Below are 23,426 nucleotides of genomic sequence, written 5' to 3'. Positions count from 1 at the left end.
ATAATCTCACCTTCTTACCAATCTTACCTAGAGAAACTTGAAGCTTATCTGAAGCTGTGACCGACCGTATTCAATATCCATAATTAAGAATCTGTCTTCAGGAGTTATGGTGATGAAGTGATCCCAGACAAACAAAATGTCAAATGGAAAATGGAATGGAAATAAAAACGGACCACTAATGGAAAAAACGGATAAAATAATCAAATTTACGCACTCAGCAATCCATGCTGCTTTGAATTATTGTAGCGGGACACGTTCCCATAACTAAATATACGATCACAAATCGTGCAGGTGCAGCCCGCGTGAGTTGAATAATCAAAGTAGGCAGCGTTTTCACTGATACGTTTCATCACGCACGATACCTTTGTCTTATCAATCAAACAGAATGATCTTATCACCACCACGAAATAAGTTTAGAATTTTATTTTAATAACTTATTTTTTCAAAACATTAACACTCCTTGTCAATTTTTTCTGCGATTGAGCTCGAATAAAGTAAAAAGTTCAACCAGATTGCATCTGTCGCACTCATTTGTCATTTTACTAAATTTAATTTTAGCTAGCGCTTATGAATATAGCCCATTACTGATAAAATTCGGACAAATGTTTTGAAAATTTCTGTCTTCCAAGACTGCGAATCATCACACGCGCGAGTCGCTTATCTTTCTTTCAAATATATAACTTATTTTGCATTATACTAGGGTGGTCGGATTTACCGGTTTTTTTCAAATCCGGTATTTCGGTATTTGTAATTTATAAAACCGATAAAACCGGTAAAACCGGTATTTTTCAAAGTATATCGAATTCATGAAAAGGTTCCGTCTTATTGCAGTTGTAATGGCATAAAATGCTCAGAATTTACAACGCAATAGATTTTGCATCATTTTCAATAGAAAAAGAAGATATTGTGCCTATAAATTATCCCTTTCTCATAAATCTATCATAACCCTCATGATAATCCTAATATTTATCATCTTCTTTTTCTTATTTAGCATTGAGGTTGCAGAAATTATAAAAGTTTTATATCATTTTCGACGATTTTTTTTTCCTAAACTCTGTAGAACAAAATTAAGATGAAAATATGGAAATAAAAATCTATTGAAAAACCAGTCAAAATTCAGCAATAAATATAGTTTTTTGACTCTATTGAAACATTTTATGTTTTAAAACAAAATAGAAAGTTTCTGTTTCAACATTTTTGGTTTGAAATTTTTAACTTGTGAAAGCCCAGCACCGTTAAGAAGAATTTTGATAAACTTGGCCTGTTAATAGATAAACTATTTTTGCATCTTTTAACCAAATTCCAGTTTTTAATCAAAAATACAGTGATTATTGTGAAGCAATCTTAAATTTCGTGTAGCTGTATCTTTTTTCCAGTCATTGTTCACTTGTACAGTCTTTAAATGTTGTGGAGCGTTAGTTCGATAGCTGACCAGAAATGTGTAAAGTTTCATAAAAAAATGTCATCTGAGAGAGAGATGGAAGCTTGTCAATGCTGTTTTAAACGCCACTCTAGCTTAAGGTTACCAGATTGCCCGGTTTTATCCGGATATTTAACAAAAATTTGGAAAAAGTCTGGTTCGGCTCGGTTACCTCGGATATCATTGGAAATGCCCGGATTTTGCCCTCATTTATTCTCATTTTAATTCTTAAATCAAACTAAAAAAAATGTGTTATAAATTTGTTTATTTATGCGTCCAAAACGAAATTTTCTGAGAAAATTTCATAAAAATAATCATGAAAGGTTTTTTGAAAGCCTTTAATACGATTTAAAATCTGATGATAAATTTTGATGCATAAATTTTTTTTTTCAATTTATTTCTTGATTTTTTATGAGTAATTTCTAGGTTTTTACCAAATTTTCCCGGATTTTGCCAGGATCTTGGTCTGCCATTTTGAAATCAAATGCTCGGATTTTGTCAAATTTTCAGATAAAAATAGCCCGTTTTGTCCGGCCCGGATACGTGCTGAAAAAATTTCTAGCAACCTTTCTGTAGCTTTTATTAAAAAGTTACTTACATCGGCAAGTTTTAGCAATAATCAAATGTCACATAAACCTTGTAGTTAGGTTTATTGAACTTAGAGTCAAGGTTGCCGAAATCACAGAAAAATCTGTAATTTCACAGAATTTTTAGAAAATTTTCATCACAGAATTTTGAAAAATTCACAGATTTCACAGAATTTTTGAATTTGGAATCGAATTCCAAAATTATGATTTTTGAGCCAATACTAAATTTAAATTTTTTTACTTAAATTAAAAAAGTATGATGAGATATGTAATTTTAATTGATTTTGCCAAACTTAAATGTAAAAATGATAAAATTTATCATGAATTTTCTATGAAAATAAAGGATAAAGCATCGCAGAAAACCATCACAGAATTTTTGGGTAAAATCACAGAAATTCAGAATATTTTATCTCAAAAACGCAGATTTTTTTTTCGGCAACTTTGCTTAGAGTATGAAACTGATTGATGATAAAAAATGAGTATTTGTATTCATACATATTTGGTAAAAAAAAAACATTCAGCTGTGTCAATTTTTTTGCAGTGCCTAAGAATGTTGAATAATTTACCGGAACTACCGGTTTTTTACCGCCCCAAAAGTCGGTATTTCCGGTATTGGAAAATGGACGGTTTTACCGGTTTTACCGGTTTCGGTAAAACCGGTTAGACCACCTTACATTATACAAGCTGCAAACCATTTTCAAAATTCTTTTTATCAAACAAATTCTGCTCAACCTCATTAACTTCGCACTTTTTTATTCAAACACACGCGAAAATACTCATCGAGCGCTCGATGCAAAATGCCATATCGGCGATTCGAATGAACTCGACAATTCACCCGAAATCCGCACACAGCACTGCGTTCCATGCATCGTCGCCTTGATCAGTTTAATCAGCTTCCCGGAAAAGCCGTTCTCGTCCATGATTTTCCATAGCTCGTTACGGTCGATCGTGTCGTATGCGGATTTGAAGTCGATGAATAGATGGTGCGTAGGGACTTGGTGTTCCCGGCATTTTTGGAGGATTTGCCGTAATGTGAATATATGGTCAGTCGTAGACCGTCCCTCCATGAAGCCGGCCTGATGACTTCCCACGAATCTGTTTGCTTGTGGCGTTAGGCGGCGGAGTAGGATTCGGGACAACACTTTGTAGGCGGCATTGAGGACAGTGATCGCTCGGTAGTTCTCACAGTCCAATTTGTCGCCCTTCTTGTAGACGGGGCATATTACCCCCTCCTTCCACTCCTCCGGTAGCTGTTCTATGTCCCAGATCCGGACTATCAACCGGTTTAGGCAATCGGCCAACTTGTCCGGGCCCATTTTGATGAGTTCAGCTAGCCATACCTAGCTCCGAAATTAATTCTATTGAGAGTTTGTGGAAGTTTTCGAACAAAAAGAAAAACCAACATGATGTTTAGAGTGAAAAAACAGCTGTTTTTCTGTTTTGAGGTCTGGTTTAAGGAATTTGACAGCAAGCTGTCATTCTTCCCCGGATTTTCCCTGGATGGAGTTATTCTTTCACTCCTTAAGAAAAACCTGTAAGATCTGTCAAAAGTTAGGTGACATTTTAGCTGCATCCAAGGAAGTGTAGTGCCAAGGCAGCCCTGCTTTAGTATTGGTACAGCCTGTGTCGTCACAATCACGAAAAATCTTGTAATTTACTAGCAAAAGTTTTCTCTTTTCGTTGATAATTTAAAGAATTAGCTGAAAATTTTTCACTTTTAAAAGTTATTCTAGATTGATTTTTGCCCTTCAAGATCGGTACGAAAAAAGTTGGATTTTCGAGTAATTTTTATATAAAATAGACCATCGAAGTTCGAAAAATGGTGGATTTTTCCTACTGAAATTTGCAAAACTTCAAAATTAGTTCAAAGTCTTCTATAAAAACGTTCAAGTCAGTACAGTTTAAGATCCTTATTCCATAAGGTAATCAAAACACGAACTTTTTTACAAATCCACAATTATTAATTGTATCGCATATTGAACATTTAATCGTGATTGTTTTATGATTTGACAATTGTTTAAACATATGTAGGTGTGATTCGAGTCATTCATTTGGTATGGATGATTTTGGTTTTTACAATTCAATTTATCTGTTTTAGTATATTTTGAATCAATTCATCCATTTATCTTAAAACTTTTTCTATATTCGCTAGTTACAATCAAAAGGCAATATTGAAGTGTATCCCCTGAGAAAAACGAACGTGTTTACAGTTTAACCGGAAGAGAGGTCGGTATCTAGCTAGGGAGGGGGAACGATCAACTTACGGCACGGCCTGGGTCTGGAACTGCTGCTGTGGCTGTTGCTGCGGCTGGTGGCTCAGCGGGGTGGCCTGTCGGATGGTGTTCTCAATGTTCGAATCCGAGTACAGTCCGATCGGGGAGTTGAATTGCTTGTGGACAATCTGGGTGAAAAAGGCAGAATTAGGTCAGTAAAGTGGAGAAATCGTTTTCCTGAACGCACAGGAATTCAAAACATTAAGCAGGTCCATTCGAACACCATGAATGGAATACAAATGAAAACAGAAAGATTTTATAACAATCAACTTATGCAGAAGGGGAGGAAATTTTGAATAACAGTTGCAGTGCGATGATTTTCTTTCGAAAATTTCCGTATTGGATACCGAGATATTTAATGTGGTCGATGAGCAATCATCACGTGTGTAAGCAATGGCATTGGTAGGTGGAAAGTCCAAAAATGTCGCGATGTTAAGGACTTTGGTTCGTATAGAAAAGCAATTGTGATAGCATAGTGTTTTCGGAAAAAGCAGAAAGCATTTAGTGATAGGCATAAACAAGAAAATTTTTGTGAAACATTTTTCATTGACAAAAACGACCAAAATTCAAAATAAGCATCCGATTTCAAACGGAGAACCACACAATATTTGTTTTCTGAAGGGACAAAAACCTTTGGGCCGGTCGGTGGCTCTTCTCCTATGACACGATGAAGGACAGTTTCGGCAACCTGTAGCAAGGGAGGAGTTATAAAGAGTTGCTGTAGTTTTTAGGGTAGTCAGAATCATAGTATTATTGGCACTTGTAAATTCAGTCCTTTAAGTCAGTCCTAGTCATGCTGTGGAATGTTATCATCATTTTTATTCTCTATCTCTCAAGTGTCTTTATTTATCGTATGTTAAGTTGAGTTGTCGTATAACTTACTGATTTTTTAGAAAAAGCTCAATGTTAACACCTTCAGGAAACAAAACTAAATTTGAAAATTTTAGGATTTAGGTTGACCATCAGCCTATCTTTTCAGGAAGAAAAACTCCTTTTATTTTTTAGAATTACATTCTGGTTGTCCAAAATTTTCCAGAATATATGATAAATTTCAACAGGATTCTAATAATTCATAATAGAGCATTTTGTGCATAATAAGGCAACATTATTCCCTACTCTAGGATTGCAAAAGGAGGAAAGTTTTCAGGTCCTGATCAGAAGAGAAAAACAATATTAAATCAAGGTGAGGTATTTCGACATTAAATTTTTTTAGATTAAAATGAAATATAATTTAGTACTTGTGGGATGTTAAAATATTTCAAATCATAACTAAAAGGTGATAAACTACTTTTAACATTATATCAAGATTATAACTCCTTCCGATAGAATATTGACAACTAATAAAAAAAAACAGTATTGCATACAAGGTTGCATGCAATGTTTGTTTTGGACTCAAGTACTAGTATGTAAGGTTGTATAGTCTCCTACCTTACACTCTCTCTTTCTTTTTATTTTTTTTTTGCATTTTAAACCAATTGGTTTATTTATACCCAATGTTGCCTTGCTCAACTCTTAAAAAGTTTGGATACAGCCAGCCAGCCAGGAGGTTCGAGAACCTCGACCTGCCGGTTGAGGGACGCGCACGCCACCTCAGAACCATACCTGATGCATTAGAATAAGAGCTTCAAAATGAATAAGATAATAATATAATAATAACTTATTGAGATTGGTTTGAGTAGTAATTTTGAGATGCTCTTCTGATCGGGGTATCAAACCTTAATGTAATATCAAAGTAGAAAACTATAGAAAAAGTTAAGTGCTTTAAAGATCCCGCTCTTTGGAACATTTATTTACATAACTTTGGAGGGGATTTGAAGATAACATCTGAATCTGGTCAAACCTTCAGTAAAGTTGGAAGAGTAATTTAAAATTCATTACAAATTTAGTTTCAAAGAATAAAAATTATCGGAATCGCTCCAAAGTGGCTTTTATTCCCAACTTACTTTAAAGTTATAAATGCTTACTCAACCGATCTTTTAGCTGCGGAACGTTGAAAAAAAAAATAAATGTTCTATCAGCTATTTTTGTTTTCCTTCAAAGTTCATTCACCCCGAGATTTGAATAGCAGCACTTGGAGAAAGAGCATCTGCATTTCCTTAGAGGCAAAATTTTTTTTCGTCGCTTCCAATTTTATAAAAGCCTGAAAAAAAGCACAAATGTTTAATCTTGGGCTGTCTTTCCAACTGAGCTATACCACAAGCCCTTGTGTTGAAAAATTGTTCCGAGATCTTTTCATTAAAGAAAATTGTCTGAAATGAGTCTACCAGGAAGGTAAGATTGTCTGACTGTACTGTACTGGATTTGAACCCGCGATCTCCGGCTTTCTAGGCTAACACATCACCGACTATGCTGCAAGAGTCGGAATTCGGATTTGGGGCAGAGCAACATTTTCCAAAAACATTATTTTTTTCATTTCCTTCAACTTCTCTGACAATCTCAATGTCTATAGCTTTGCGGATTTTGCCAAAGTCGAAGTCAAGTTTAAGTTTTTCCCAATGAGGTTTTTATGGACCTGTAATTCTATGCATTACAAAACATATTTCCTTTTATGGACCTTTTTTTAACGTAATGAAAAATTTGAAAAAATCAGAATTAGGTTTTAAAATTTTCAAAGCGTAAGGGTTTCTTTTAAATTGGAATGAAATGAGAATAGAGACAGTGTAGTGCGTAAAGCATACTCTGTCATGAGTAAAAACTTAAGTCATTTCGATTTGAACATATTTGTTTTATAAATTAACTTTGAAGGCTTCCTAGTATTCCAGACCCTCTGGACTATCTGATATAGGCGTATGTTCAAACAAAGGCCTGTGGATCCTCTCACCCAGGTGTCGATTCTCTGAAGGCTTCCTCATCTGAGGCGCGGACATCAATATCAGAGGCTTATGTATGGAAGGTATGTTCTCGATTCGTTCTTGGTTATCCACATACCTGAATGAATAAAACGGTATTTAAATCATGTTAACATCAACATGGGTGTTTTTTTTAACCTTGATTACAGATTTTCCCTTATTTTGTTAAAGATCATACCACTGACCACACTGACCCCAAGTAACAATTTTGGCTTTATTATGGTCAGCAAAATTTTTTTTGGACTATAGCATTAATCTTCATAAAAAGCTAAAGCGCATTCTATAACATCACCTGGACTCTAATAAAGCCAAAATTAGGCTATTTGAAGGCTAGAAACGTCATCATGACATATCATTGTTGGTCATCAATGTTGGTCACCAAAGCTTTTAAAAAGCTATTATTAAACATGTTAGAAATTTTTGTTTTTTTCGATTCTTTGAGTTCTCGGAGTTTTTTTTTTGTTTTTCCAGCAACCATAATGGTTGATGAATGATGATTGCATTATTCAGATATGATCTGGTTAAATAAATAGCCAAAAAATCAATGTTTTAATCATAGAATGAGCATCTTTTCTACTGCCGGTCAAGATTTTAGGTAAAATGTGTATGAAATAGTATCTTAAAATAAATGCGCCTCGTCAAATCTGGTGGTCAATCATGCTGGAATTTATGGAAAATGGGCCTGAAAAATATTTTCCAATGCTTGCATTGTGAATCCATCAACATGGCGTCATTTTGTGCCCTTCGATTTTGCAACCAACATGGCGTGAGTCAATTCATAGTTTTATTATGGTTTAATGATTACCCCAAAAAAAGCTACGATTTGACGTTTCTCTCGCAAGCCAACCAATTACACGCTTAAGATGAGTTCCTCATTTCTGAACTGTTAATCATTAATACAGCAAATGAGGACAGACTTTTTTAATGAAAAGGGATTGGTTGTGAATGACCCGTGGAATAAATCATGAGTTGAAGTCAAATTTCGTTGTCTGACGCCATCTTGAAATCCAAGATGGCGACTTCCGATAAACTTTAAAATGTTGTAAATGACTTGTAATCGCTTGAAACCCCAACAAAATGGGTATTGGGTGAAAGGGCTAAACGAGTAAAAGTCGAATTTCGCTATCAGAGGCCATCTTGAAATCCAGAAGGCGGCATCCGCTCAACTTTAAATGCTGTAAAATAACAAAAAGTCGCATTAAACCATCCCCGATCAGGAGAGCATATCAAAATAATAACTCAAACGTATCTCACCAAGATATTTGCATCTGATTCAGTTATAATTAAGTACTCTAAATTTTCGATTTAAAGTTTCTCCAATCTGAATTATATCTTGTTCTGATTGACAAACTTGAATGTTGTTGAGCTCATATTCAATGATCAAGATTTTTTTCGGATTGTCCTAAAATAAAATGATTATATCTTATTTTGATATACGTACAACTTTTTCTGAAACACGGACATCGAAGTCAACGGCTCAAACCTTACATTAACGAGTTTCGCTCAATCGATTCATAAAATTGAATCAAATTTTTGGGAAACCAAAAATGGGACATGGTTTTATCAAATAATGTGGTTTATTGACCTTCCACTAGAAAATTTTCTCGAAGCACTTAAATCTTGATAAGTTATAATTTTGATATAATTTGTTCTGTCCAATATCAAACTATGCTATCTGAACGAGATATAATCTTGATAGGAGCATATAAAAACTGATATAATTTAGCTATGATCGTATAGATTTTTTGATATAATTTGAGATATTTTAACATCCTACGAGTACTGAATTATGACTCATTTAGATAGAAAAAAATAAGTATCAAAATATTTCATTTTGATATAATTTTGTTTTTCCCTCCTGATCGGGTCACTATACGGGTATTGGGTAAAAGGGCTCTACTAGAAGAAGTCGATTTTTTTCTTTTCGACGCCATCCTAAAATCCAAGATGACGGTTTCCGCTGAACTTTGAAATGCTGTTAGTCACTGAAAATCGAATGAAAGGCCTATAATATTGGTATTGGGTGAAAGGGCTAGAAGAAGTTGAATTTCGCTATCAGGTGCATCTCGAAATCCAAGATGGCGGCTTTCACTGAACTTTTAAATGTTGTAAATCACTGAAAATCGCATGGAACTCCCACAATATGGGCATTGGGTGAAAGGTTGTTGTCAAAATCAAACGATTTTTTTCCCAACTTTGTTTTTACATAGTACTACATTTTTTATCAATTTTTGATGCATTTAGCACTTTTCGTGTTTTGTTGATAGTTTTTGTTTATTTTTGAGCCATATTTGCTATTTATGTCATTATATAATGTCTATCATGCTATTATGTCTAAATTGTATTGGTCCTATTCTATCGAAAACTATAAGGTAATGTTGTTTCTGTTACTTGTTCGATTTAGGCGCATGTGTCAAAATCGGATGTTGCCAAAATCGAATGTTGCCAAAAACGATCGGGGTCTGTATTGTGGTTGTTTAATGCGATTTTCAGTCACTTACAGCATTTCAGAGTAAAGCGAAAAGAGAAAATCGACTACTACTCGATTAGCCCTTTCACCCAATACCAAAATTGTTGGGGTTTCATATGATTTAAAGTCATTTACAACATTTTAAATTTGAGCGGAAACCGCCATCTTGAATTTGGATGGCGTCAAATAACGAAATTCGACTTTTACTGGTTCATCACTTTCAACTAGTACCCATATTGTAGGGGTGAGGTGATTTTCAGTCATTTACAGTATTTTCAAGTTGAGTGATAGCCGCCATCTTGGAATTTAAGATGGCGACGGACACCAAAATTCGACTTCTACTCGTTTATTACTTTCACCTAATAACAATATTAAGAATGTTTCATGATATTTTCAGTAATTTACAGCTTTGAAAATAACAGCAGGAGCCGCCATTTTGTATTAACGATTGCGTCAAGCAACAAATTTTGTTCCTCCTATTTGAACCCTTTCACTCAATACTCATGTTGTAGAGTTATTCATTCCACTTCCGGAAATTCAAAGTTTTCATAGATTTTTATAATTTTTTATTATTTCAACTCAAAATCAACACACAGAACTTATCAATAATGTGTAAAAATGGGAATTCCAATTCAAATATGTGCTTTCTATACTGAGCGTGTCCTGTTTTGACATCTTGATCGAGAACTGTCACTAAGTTTTATGGCGGTTTAATAATCAGGCACTGAGTTCTATTATAGAACATGCAAAAGAAAGCTTTGAGCAAACTTCTAAGTTTGTGTTTTATTATAGTTTAAACATAGCATTCCTAACTCTTTCTAAATAACTTAAACAGTATGGAAGATTTATGAGCGTTTTCAAAACTATCTGAAAACAGATGGTCGATTCAAGAATTTGAGCATTTTGTATGACCATAATTAAACCGTCATAAAACGAGCTGCACAAAAAAGCCATAATAAACCATAATAAAACTTCGAAATGCTAGTTAGCTTGATCTGTGTTACTTGGGACATGACACTTAGAACAAAAATTCAACCACTTTCTGTCTAATTTTTTGTTGTCAGATTTTGTAGGTTCGCAATACCGACGGCAGGTGGCAAACCTGAAAAATTTGACAAAAAATGCCCTGTATAAAAAATGGTCCTGTTTAGTCCGATTTTATCGTAGAAATTGCGTGTTTTATTTTTAAAGTTGGGTGGCGTTTCCTTACTGGGATAGCATTTCTTCAAATCGATCGATGCGCACTCTGGAATCGACATTGCGTACTGTTGGAAAAAATATCCAGAAAACGAAATCGAGTGTCCAGTCAGTATGGTCAGTGGTCATACTGTACATGTCAATAGATTGATTTTTGTGGTTTCGCTCCAACGAATTATACACCTGTTAAACAGCTAATAACTTTTTTGTCTAAAAAGTTACGAAGTTATGATATTCGACAAAGTTGTTCAGCGGAAAATTTTCTGTAAGAAATTTATAAATTGGCACAAAAACCATTAGCAGGCTCGGTTCCACAGAAGAAACAAAAATGATATTGATTTTTCAGTACAAAATATTCAATTTTCCCATACAAACCTAAAAGTTCAAATTTACTCATGTAAACGTTACTTAAAAATTCTGCAAAAAATCATGGATGAGTTTTGAACCAAAACGAAGCTTTTAAGACCCCAGGGTTTGAGAAATTCAAAAATGACCCCAAATCGACTCAGTCTAGTGCCCAGTGTAGAATAAAATTATACCTTCAGGTACCTTTTAAAAATTATTTAAATTTTTGGGTAAAAAAAACTATAAATATAAATAAGTTGCTTCAAAGTAGCATTATAAATTTGATATTTTGGCAAAGGCCAATGCCTTCGGGACATTGCATGAGTTTTTAATCTAAATTCGAAAGTTTCGAAACAAATTTGTTTCTTAGGTGGTTTGGGTCTCGTAAAGGTCCGGTCTTTGCTGCCTGTCGTTAGATATTTAGAGCATCCACTACTCTCCGCTGTCGCTGAATTCTACTGTAACTGATCGTTCGCCGGGTTGCCGTTTTTACCTTCTGTTTCATCAGTGTGTCAATAATGTCGTGTGGTGCAGCGCGCATCGCTGGATTTGGGTGGTGTCTGAGGTAGGACTCTGTCGGTAGAGCATCCTTTTTCGGCACTTTGGCACCGGGAAGGACTAGCGGTGTGGTTCGGTATGGCTGGAATGTGGTTTGTTGGTTCAGGTTGGTAGGATCACAACGCGCGTTGGATACACAGATTGAGAATGGAAAGAGAGAGAGAGAGAAAAAGACAAAAAACACAAAAAAAAACACAAGAAAAGTTGTAAATCACACGGTTTGTTCTCGATTGCCAAAATATAAATGGTCTGTGAAATAAATGTGGTCAGTTAATAACGAACGGTTGTTGTTTTTTATTATTTTACAAGATGGTGTTGTGATGATATCGTATTGGAAAAACCTACATGGAATTGGCCATTCGGCGCTGATTTGCAAATTTAATGCTACTCGTTGAAAAAGAAAACCCATCATGAGTGACCAAAATAACCTTAATATACACAACTTGATACTCTTGGCTAGAGCGGCCAATGGCCAGCAAACAGAGAAGAACATTACGGAGGAATTCGGGGAAAGTTGTGCGATTTTTCTTCTTCTTTCGAATACACCATTCATAGAATTCGAGAAAACATTGAATAACAACAACAAAAAAGCGGACGGATGCGGCTGCCTGTTGAAAATCGCGCACATTTGGTTTATGTAAATTATCGGTAAATGCGCGCGCCGGATTTTCGGAAGGTTTTTACCAAAATAGATTCGGGGCATGATGAAAATATTTATACCCATAGCTGCCGGTTGATTGTTGTTGTGTTCAAGCGTCTTGTTCGAAATGGAAAGCAGCTGACCAGCCAATCGAATCGGCATGGAAGTATAAGTGCGACATGATTTCTGAATTTAGGAACATCCATAAATTCTGGAGATCATTTGGAAGCAATAGAATCTGGCAAAATTTTTTGGAGGCGAATACATAGCTTAGTCCTTAGTTTTTTGGAGTTTTTGACGTTCCCTCTGGCCCAATTGGTTTTCTTGCGCTTCTGAAGAAGTGGGACGGATGTTTTATCTTACGTTTAAGTCCTTCACCGTACAATTTTATATGTGAAGCTATAGCCTCTAAATAGCTCATGATCTTTCGAATGAGATCAAAAGATGCCATGAGATGGCAAATATATGACCGAACGAAATATTCATGTTTTTGACGGGATGATCCCAAATATTTTGCCGGAATATTGCAAATTTCACATTTTAAACTGTCAACTGCATGAGTTATTATAAAAAAAATCGCAATGAACATACCTTCATTGAATTCTCATTAAGAAATTTATGCCAAAAACATAATTTCTTTTGCGATAGCCATTATTGTTGAAATGTTATATGAAATGAGATATATTTTTTAAGTTTAAACATTTTTTTTTACATTTCTAATTTCTTATTGTACTTTTGATGAATTAAAATAGTTCAAAAGTTTCTACAGTAACTGAATTAGGCCATAAAATAAAAAAAAAAGGCTTAGAGATCATATCTGGGCTCGAATCCAGTAGAGGATTAAAAATTGTTTAAAAAAAATTAATATTTGATTAGAAATAATTCATCTAAGAAGGTAACTTCACCTTTCTGTTGACTTCAACATGTCCACGTTAATTATCAGCTATTCAAAATAATCATGTTTTGCTGAATGAACGGTAAAAACATTTCGTCACACAAATCCACGTCATATCAGGGGTCGAATTATGAATCCTATTCGATTCGAGTTACCCGTTTCGAGTTGAACTCGAATCGAATTAGCATCAGTATTACGAATCTCGTTCGAGTTCTAAATTTTCACGTACTAGATTTCGAGTAAATCGGGTAGTAGATCATCTCGAAATGTTCCATTCGAATCGAGATCGGTAATGCCAAAGTTGGTCGAATCGAACGAAACTCGATTGTTTCGAGTTCCATAATCCCGCCCCAGGATTCAAGCGAACACTTTCTTAGCTTAGCTTATTTGACTACCCACATCCATTTGAAATCATGGAGTCCGAAATATTTCATACAATTTCTTAGTTATGAATGCAAAGATATTTTTGAATTTTTCCTCAATTTAATATAAATAAAAACAAACAGAAAATAATTAAATATAAATAAAAAGAAAACAGAAAAAAACAAAAAAGCGCTCAAATGTCAAATTGATCTAATTAAATCACTGACAGTGAGCAGGTTTCAAATTTTGTTTCATTATAATGATCACTCAACTTTTTTTAAGTCTTTGAGTGAGTTTTGCATTGGATAAGTCTACAAGTTTCACCAAACTGAGCATGCCTCATCTATGAAACAATAGCAATTTTGTTTGGTTCCGGCACGAATTTTTATCATAAACGATCAACAAAATTTTCAAAAAGTGCTCATTTTTCTCTCGAAAAGTAAAAAAATGCTGCAGCGAATTTCTATTTGCCTGACCTAGATAAAGATTACTACATTTCGAGTTCATGATTGCTGGTGTGGCTCAGTAGAACAAGTTTCACATCGCCAATGCACAGTGGTTCAAAACACGAATCTAGCTCTACGAAATTAATAGCGCCCAGGGATGAAGAGATAGACATTTGATGCCTTCAGCAACATAGTTCAGTTTTACATGGAGCATATTCTGGTAGAAAAACTTTTGCCGAGAGGTTCACCGATAGCGAGAAAATTAGCTAACTTTTCTGTTGTTCAAATCAGGGCTTTGATCTGTTCGACAAAGTTGTTCATCTGATCAAAATACAAATTTTTTCGAATGTGTAAAAGTCATATTACATCACTCTTAGGAGCTACAGCTCTTAGAAGGTTTTTTATTGAAAATAAAATATTTTCAACGTTTTTCTTTAAGTAAAATAGGAGATTTTTATAGAAAAAAGAGTATTTTCAATCTTTCAAAACTCTGCCACCGATTTCCCCTCTAATTTTAAATGGAAATGGTATTGCTTATCACCAAGAATAATCACAAAAATGCTGGTGTTGCGAAAATGTGCACTTTTTGACGGACGAGCCTTCCAAAATTGACAATAAAATACACTAATTGCTATCTTTAGAGCTTCAGCAACTTCTAAAATCATTATAATGTATGCGGCAATTGTAGATCTTGGCTTGTTACAACTATGTTTTGAAGACAGCGAACTATTTTATCCAATCTACAACGTGTCATAATCAAAAAACTGTTTTTTCTAGGTATTTTTTGACTGTAACTCCTGAGGGTGATGTAATGTGACTTTTACATATTCGACAAATCTATGTATTTTGATCAGATAAACAACTTTGTTGAATACATCAAGGCCCTAATTTGAATAACAAAAAAGTTCAAGTGGCATATCGAGTTGACGATTTACTTTTTCTTTATTTGAGATCTCTATATTAACAACATATCCTGGTTTGCAACAAGTTTAGCGAAGATGAATGAACATAGATAATAAATTTTTAAAAAAAACCCTTTAATGCGATCAATTTTAAAGGCATGATATTGACCAAACCAGCTTTTAAAATAGTGTTCTTCAGTTCAAAACGCTGATCATGATGATAAATAGCGTTACATGATGATAATTAGTTCTGGATTGGAAATTAATCTTATTGCCACTAGTTGACACATTTTTAAATCCAAGTTCTTATTTCAATTTTAAATACATCGAGTTCCAGAATCTTGAATCTCAATTGCCAATATCAATTGGTATTGTCAAAAGAAATAGTCAAAAAAAGTGTCAATCCTAGAGTTGAATAAGATCTCTTGGAAAACGGATGCATTCATCATCGGTTTACGTTCCGATGGATCCAGTTTCCGGAACAAGAATCAGCATTCCGGGAAAGTTTTTTTTACGCAGCGAACCTTATTTGGAACTTGAGCGACGGCTAATAACAGCTGAAGGAACCATGAGTGTTAAGAAATGACCACATTTCCAATTAAATTCTTATTCCACTTTTTCATTTTTCTGGAAGGATAAAAAAAATCGTGGCCGCTTTTCAATCGACGCCTACTCCAACCCGTCAATCTTGGCTGACCCGCAGTTATATCGAAAAACAAAATTTAAATATCATTTGATGTGAAAATTATCACAGGTTAAATGGGTTAAGCAATTTTAGTATAGATTTGTTTTATGTTCTCATCATTTACCTACAAAATCAGTTGTAATTTAGATTTTTTTTTGAAAATCCATCAATTCATTTTCAGGTACGAAGATGCACTAAAACGAAGTCACAACATTAGTATTGATTTCCTAAAATTTCGTTCATTCGACTGATACTCTGGTCAGTATTTTAGACCACCATGGACCACCCTCGGGACCAATTTTGGACCTACCCCTAACTAAAGATCGTTCGAGACCCAATGGCCGCGCTTTATCAATCGCCGCGCATTTTTAACTTTGGTCTTATTATCTCCGGAAATCATGAACTAATATTTTAAAATTCCACTTTTCTGTTTCCTACACTATTACCAAAGTGATTGCCAGAGAGAATACAAATTACCGTTGTTTTCAGATCTCAGGAAAAATTAAAAACAAACATGGGTTTTTTTTTTAATTAGGTTTTATTATTTTATTAGAGTTCTCGGTTGTTTGTACAGTTTAGCGGGACGCCCTGAACAAGAAATATACATATATGTGCATGGCCGGCCACTCGTACATCGACGCTTTTCCAAATTCGCGTTGCATGTCACTATGCGATAAAAATTCAAATGTTAAAATTTTCCCTAGAATTACGTTAATCACACTACATACGTTTGAGCGCTTTTGTTTTAGAATCGCACAAAAATGGATTTTATACAGCACAATGAATATCAATCACTTCTTAAATGCGCATTGGGTCTCGCACGGTAAGATAAGTTTCCAAATTTTGCTACGGTATCGACAGCGATTGATTTATGTGTAGGTATTATTCAGTTAACCTTTTAAATTTTGTTCAGTTGAGGTCTTTTATCACGGTCCTATGCCCCGGAGAATCGACGCGGGATTCTTAAGTAAATATTGTAAGTAGACAAAGTAGACGGTAATTCTTTCGTTAAACAACGTTATTCAACTCACCCTCAGCCTCTTTTTACACTTTTTGTTAAATATTCCGTACAGCATACATCATACATCATGCCATCTGTTATTGTCGTTTACGTGATAAGAAGAGGGTATCTTCCGATGGAAAATTCAAATATAATTGAAACAATATTCACCACACTTATTTTCTTCATATAATGAGAAGGCGACACCATCAGCATCCTCTAGCGGACAAAATGGAAGCATTAATTCGAGAAATTCGTCTAACTTGTGAATAGCGTGTATTCCGACTCGACTTGATCAGGGATGCCAGTTATAATAAATGAAATTGTTTGTTTCTATTCTTGCACCATAAAAATTTTAGTAAACCAACAAACTTCATTGTTTCAAAAAATATATAGATTTGGATGCGCATAAAGTGTTTTTTAAGAAAAAGATTTTGAATTCAATCGGTCAACTGCTTAACTGTTTATCAAAATTTTGCTTACTAATAATAGTTAAGGAAAAAAATATCACGAAATTAACGTAGAAATATCGTTATTTTCTCTTTACTAGATGACGGGTGTCGCTTTTCAATTTGGCAAAAAATGGGGTTTTAAACGATTCGTATTTAAAGATGGTATTGTTATTGTCTCATGCTAGATTTTTCTTGTTAATATTTGAATATTTTCAAACAAATTGGTTTATCATTATCAAACTATAAAGTTTGTTATATCATTTATCAAATCCAGATCTTAGGTCAAAGGACATTATACCGAGCTTTTATCCAGCAATAACATGACAATAATATCTCTTCAATGTTTATAATTAATGAATTGATTGAAAAAATCAATGCTAACAAATCGTTTCCGAAATGCCAGTGCTCAAAAAAAAAAAAAACCAAAAGCTAACAACTAATATCCTTGTTTTCTGATTATGGACTTGGAATCATGCCTGAGAGACTTGTGAGATATCTTCTGAAAAATATGAAAGAAGTAAAGGCTGGTAGTGCGAATTTTGAATTCATTTCTTAAATGAGCGGAATTTATTTTTTTATGTGTTCCTAAACTAAACAAAAAAAGTGATGAAAATATGTTCGGACGGCATCCCTGATCAGCATTTTGACAACTCCAGATTAACATTTTGAAAGGGCACAGAATGATTTTTTTTTATTAATTGAGACAAATGTATGCAACAGAATTGTTTATTCTTTTAAATTCAAACCAATTGTACTGAAATAAATAAAAAAAACTCTTTCGATTCGCAATGAATAATCGGAATGCGATATATTTCTTAATGTTTTCCCATCATTTATTTGTGCACGTGAACGCAAAACAAAAATCTAAACAAATAAAAAATCACAGCTGAAATAGTTTCACAGAAACGATTATCAAGGGGAAAACAAAATTTAAGCACATTTTTTTAATTAATACGAAAACTGTGTGCACATTAAGCATCATGTCATTTGTTATTACCAAGAAGGAAAAATTCTGTTCCCGCCATATAATGTGACGAAATTATATTGGTATTGGCATGTATAATGGTTTTGAAATGAAACGTTTTTATTATTCTTTACTATTGCAAAACAAATGATATTCCAAAACACAAAAACTGTTTAAATATAACTAGGAAAAATTAATAATAATCATTTTTGAATTTCAATTTTTTTTTATTACTTTATCTAAATTTAATTTTCGTCTCTTAGCTAAGCTTTTAAAATTTGTATTAAGCTTCCGCTTATTTTGATTTGCCGTTTTGTATGACATATTCTAGGTAACGGATCGTTGTTAAAACTCGGAATAAAGACAAAGATGAAATAAAATTTATGGAATTTAATTTAAAGAAACTAAAAGGCGCAAATGTTTGATTAAGAATATGTAGTTTGTTTGCTTTCTCGTTAAGTGTTGGCGGAAATTTGCAATGCAAAAGTCTAAAATCTGTGCAGGCAGATTTTATCGCGAATGTCGTAAATCAATGTATTTTTAGTTATTTATGAAGTCATAATAAATTAGTCATTTATTACGAATTCTTGACCTTGAAGTTTATGATTCTAATAACATTCCCTTTTCATTCTTTCTTTTTTTAAACATTGCGCTAAATCGATAGGAATATTACAATCACGATGTTTAAGAGTATCAGCAGCGGTCAGGTGTCAAAGCTATAATAACACTCAATTTTGACACTTGCTCCTCGGTATTGGAAAAGCAAGCCAGGAGCAATATTTGAATACCGACCAGCTCCTGATTTGACAGATGCTAACAAAAAGAAATAGCATCAAAAAACAACAACACCTATCGGAGCGTCACCAGTGGCTAAAATGGAAACCAGTTTAGCACTTACCGGTGCGCAAATGTACTGCTAAAGCTAAAAAAGGACCTAGAATGTGTCCGGGGTTAACACCTGGGATAGCAGTCACTTACCGCTGCCGATGCTTTAAGGGTTTAGACAACGTTTTAAGAATTGTAAGAATATGCGCTGTTAATAATTCATATTTATTCAAATAGCACTCATTTTACTCCCGCCTTTTCTATATGCTACGCCACACTTTTTGCGATTGTCAATTGAAGAATCAGGACACCTGGCATCTCTGATCAAAGCTCCGAAAAAATTCACAGTGTAATTCACAGTTCCATTTCTGTCGCCAGATAGCGCTATTCGTGTCTCCCGATTTCTCGTTAAGTGGTGTATATCGGTTCTAGTATATCTGGAAAATTCTTCAGTTTATAAAGCCCACTTGAATCTCGACGCAACTTGTAATGCAGTGTGAAATACTGGTCAGTTTTCTGTAGCCATTTGGCTTGACTACAGGATCAAATTTGAAAACGTGACACAACTCTCCTTGAGGCGACTCAATAATAATTAAAGAAAATCATTTACCATCAGCTCTGCGACATTAATTGATGTATCTTGACTTCAAAAATCTAAGTGGATTTGGTTTGGCTTTAGTACTGAAGCATACATAGATTCCAGCAACCTATATTTGTGTTAAAATAATGCGATGCTTTTAGCCCTCTAAAGTTCAACTGTTTTTCGCTGAAAAGTTCACAGCTTTTATGATTTCAAACAACTTTTGTTTAACAAAAATCTTAAACGTTGAATTAAATTTAAAAAAAAAATATTTTTTTCAAAAATTGCGTTACCACAGGGACTAAAAACAGCTCTTTCCGTACTTTTTCGGTTGTAGTTTTTACACATTCCAACAATATTCTCCTAAGTTTTGAACATTCTAGGATTATCTCATAGCTTTAATATTTTTTGTCAAAAATGTTCCACAAATGAACTGAAATATTTTAATTTATACAAAAATCAAACGCCGTATCCCTTTGATTCGTCTTTATTCATGAATGCTTATTGAAAAGTCGAGAAATAACTTGCCACATTAATTGGCTACTGCACATAATAAACTTACGCTTGTAAAACTATTTTCTATCATAAATTTGTGACTCCAGTTCTCTAGTTTTCAGAGATTCTCCGGATGGGGATCAATTATTACTCGAGGAAAAAAAATTCAAATCCTGGACAGAAAACCTCGAGTTCTGTAGAATTTTTACGATGCATGGGAAAATAATGCAATAAATATCCGTTGAAGGTCAATGCGAACAGAAAATTGGATGAATGAATCACTAATATTTTGAAGTTGGTATTCGTTAATCTCCGGTTTTGATTTCAATACAAATTTGTAAATAAATTGATTGTGGTAAATATGATTTTTTATGCGAAAACTATGAAATTTACCGTGCTTAAAATATGATTCCTCCCATACAAGTTTACACACAACTTTACACATGTTTGCTTTATTTTTATAAATCTTAGTGATTCAGCAAAATGTGTTTTGTCGTATTTGACATATCATAGTTTGAAAGAAAAAAGTTCGAAAAGCCGAATTTTGGCTTGGAATTACTGTAGCTCAACTCCCAAAGATATGAATTCAAAAACTTGGATTTGGCTGATATTTTTGCAACATTAGACAACAACGAAGCGTAAATTTCCGAAAAAAAACTGTTCTCGCTTAAAATTTTATCGCTCGTAAAAAAACTCGAATAGATGAGCTGATCAACGTGGCGTTACTTTGTTTTAGTATCCTTAGTCAGAATACAAGTGTTGGCAAAACGCATGTGTGATTTTGCTTTTTCCCAAATCTCTTACAGTGCACACTTTTATTATACCAAAATTATATGGGAGAGTGGGGAATCATGGTCCACTTTATTTCTATGCTCCATAACTTCTTTATTATTAAAGATACAATGAAAAAAAAATTATGGTAGGGTTTTTTGCATTTCAAACGTATCATAAGTCTTTTTTTTTAATTTTTCATAAGTTACTCTCCCCAAGTTCTGGCTTTTTTTCTATGCTATAATTTTTGGATTTGAAATAATGGTGGGGAATTGTGGGTCACTAAATCCAAATTGACCGAATAACATGCACCGTTTATGAGTTGACCCAAAACTGTAATTTCATAATTCATTTCGTTATTTTAAAGTAATTTCAGTTGAAGAAATTCAAAAGAGAGTTGTGAAAAAACTTTACAGAAAGGAAAAACGTATTTGAAGTTCTGAATGTGTATAAAAACATAAAAATATAGGCGGCCAAAGGCTCCTCACAAAATGTGGCCCACGATTCCCCACAAGCTACGATTCGCAAATTGGTTGTCTTTATAATAAAGGGAAAAAATTGGTTCCGTTTGTGTGACTTATTGATATGTCATCAAAAATTCCTTCTCCACGTGAAAGAACATGACTAGACTAAGATCTTAAGCGTATGAGCATATTTTTGTTATGAACTTTGGGTTCCTCATCGATGCAATTAGCGGGTGCTTGTTAAATAATGTAATTATGTTTTTAATTTTTTTTAAGCTTGATAAATAAAAGAAGCATATGATGCGTATTTAAGTCAACAACATTTAGAAAAATATGCTTACTGAAAGCGACGGCGATGATAGTCGGATTGAGATTTTTTTTCATCTCAGCACACATCTGATATATTGAAAGTGGCCCACGTTTCCCTATGGGCCTCGTTACCCCACTCTCCCCTACCAAATTTTACTGCATGTCATGAAAGTGAAATTTTGTATTATTTCGCCCAAATAAAGCTCGATTATGCCAAGTGAAGGTTCTACTGAAACCTTAATGATGACTCGTTTTACCACAATTTCTTAAATGAATTTTGAGAGCACAGCGATGCCATTTTTCGGTGTCGAATAAGATCAAAATATCAGCATTGTTGCGCTTGAAAATGGCTAACAAAACGAGGTAACAAAATACTTTCAGTGAGACCAAAATAAGTTTAATTGCAATTCCCTTTCTATGAAAGTTAAAATTGGATGAATGATGCTTAATTTAGCTAGATTTTTTTCAAAATTCATTGAAAAATAGACATCATAAAATATCTGGTCAATTTAAATAAATTTCGTACACAGCAAGCATTAAAGCTCATTTCTACATTGGGTAAAGCAAGATTATTTGGCTTTGATTACCCAAAAAAAAACATTTTTTTTATATGACTCAACAAAATGAGATTTTAGGTCTTTACAATTTCATAAAACGAGATAATCATTTACAGATAACAAGATCTTATGAAGTGGTCTGATTTGCCCTCTTCATCCCCTTTGAAGATTATGTCATTTTATAAAATAATTACTTTATATCTCACTTGAATGTTGTTCGATTTTAACAAGATGAACTTAAAATTAAATTTTAAGAATACATACAACAACGCTCAAAATTTGAAATCGATCGACTAATGTTTGCCAAAGATATCCACTTTTGTATAAGAATTTAACTTCTAAAAAACTTTTTGATCAAAATAGTAGTTTTTAATGGAAAAGGGCTCATTTATAAGGCTTGTAACGCATCAAACACTTCCTTTTTCCCATGAAACTTTCACAGATCATAGGAAAGTTTCCCAAAACCGGTTTACCTGATTTTTTTTTGCTGAAATTCGTTTTCACGACGTTATGAGTGTTTTTTTAGGGATACAAAGGGATACACATCACTCAGATGTCTCCGGTCTAATCTGACAGATTTGAACTCCAGAAAAAAATTTACATAAGACACATAAGACATGCGGCTTCGTTTTTTTTTGGATTTTTGGTCTGAATTTCCAACTGTGCAATGATTGACCTTTGTAGAATAAAGCTAATTATTCTTGTTTCATGTCTTATTGCGACTGTTTACTTAAGAGAAAGTTTGCTGCTATCCTGTGTTGTTGATCCGTACGAAGTTAGTTAACTCCTAAAACCAATTACCAAATTTTCAATTTCTCCCTGAAGAGTTCAAAAAAGTACGTTATACATTGATCTATTTCCTGTAGAGTTTTCTTTAACAATTTTAGAGAAATGTGTCAATAATAATAAATCAGTATTTGAACCAACATGGAAGCGAATTCTATTAAAATACTGAAAACAGTTTCCTTTTGCCGTTGTCTCAGGCGTCTCTACCTCAACTGAAATTTGTTCTAAAATCTTGTCAATATTAGGGTGAGATTAGAAGATGTAGGGGAGAATGAGGATGCTTTATTCCTCTGCTATATCTCGAAATCGGAATGTCTCACATAGATCAAATGTTCTAGAAAAATTTGTCAAATAAAACAAAACAACAAACCTGTTATTTTAAAAGAAATTAAAAAAAATATTTTTTGAGTTATTGCACTTTGTTTGGAAATTCTATCTAAATGTGAATTTAGGATGTTTTTTTTATAATTTTAAAATGTTTTTCACACGAAAAAATTATAATGAAAATATTTGTTTCAATATGTCAATCGTTAGAGTATAGTAGGGACTTTTTAATGCCATATTATCAAAGCAATAGTAAACTCTCGGTTTTT

General features: G+C 33.7%; 1 protein-coding gene across 6 annotated transcripts in view; it reads right to left on the bottom strand.

Annotated features, from left to right (window-relative positions):
- Positions 1–23,426, bottom strand: part of LOC129758758 (PDZ and LIM domain protein 3) — a 180,198-nt gene that overhangs the window by 15,530 nt on the left and 141,242 nt on the right. For 4 of the 6 annotated variants that reach the window (XM_055756366.1, XM_055756367.1, XM_055756371.1 and 1 more), the window contains exons 4-6: positions 11,635–11,781; positions 4,912–4,968; positions 4,272–4,408 (exon numbers count right to left, since the gene is read on the bottom strand). In XM_055756366.1, coding sequence (XP_055612341.1) covers positions 4,272–4,408; positions 4,912–4,968; positions 11,635–11,781 — 341 coding nt within the window. The remainder of the gene's footprint in view (positions 1–4,271; positions 4,409–4,911; positions 4,969–11,634; positions 11,782–23,426) is intronic. The other 2 variants (XM_055756368.1, XM_055756369.1) reach the window with 2 other exon arrangements.

Source organism: Uranotaenia lowii, chromosome 3 (genome assembly GCF_029784155.1).
Source record: "Uranotaenia lowii strain MFRU-FL chromosome 3, ASM2978415v1, whole genome shotgun sequence".
Classification (NCBI taxonomy): Eukaryota; Metazoa; Arthropoda; class Insecta; order Diptera; family Culicidae; genus Uranotaenia; species Uranotaenia lowii.
Note: the sequence above shows the minus strand (reverse complement) of the source record. Positions and strands in the feature narration are given on the sequence as shown.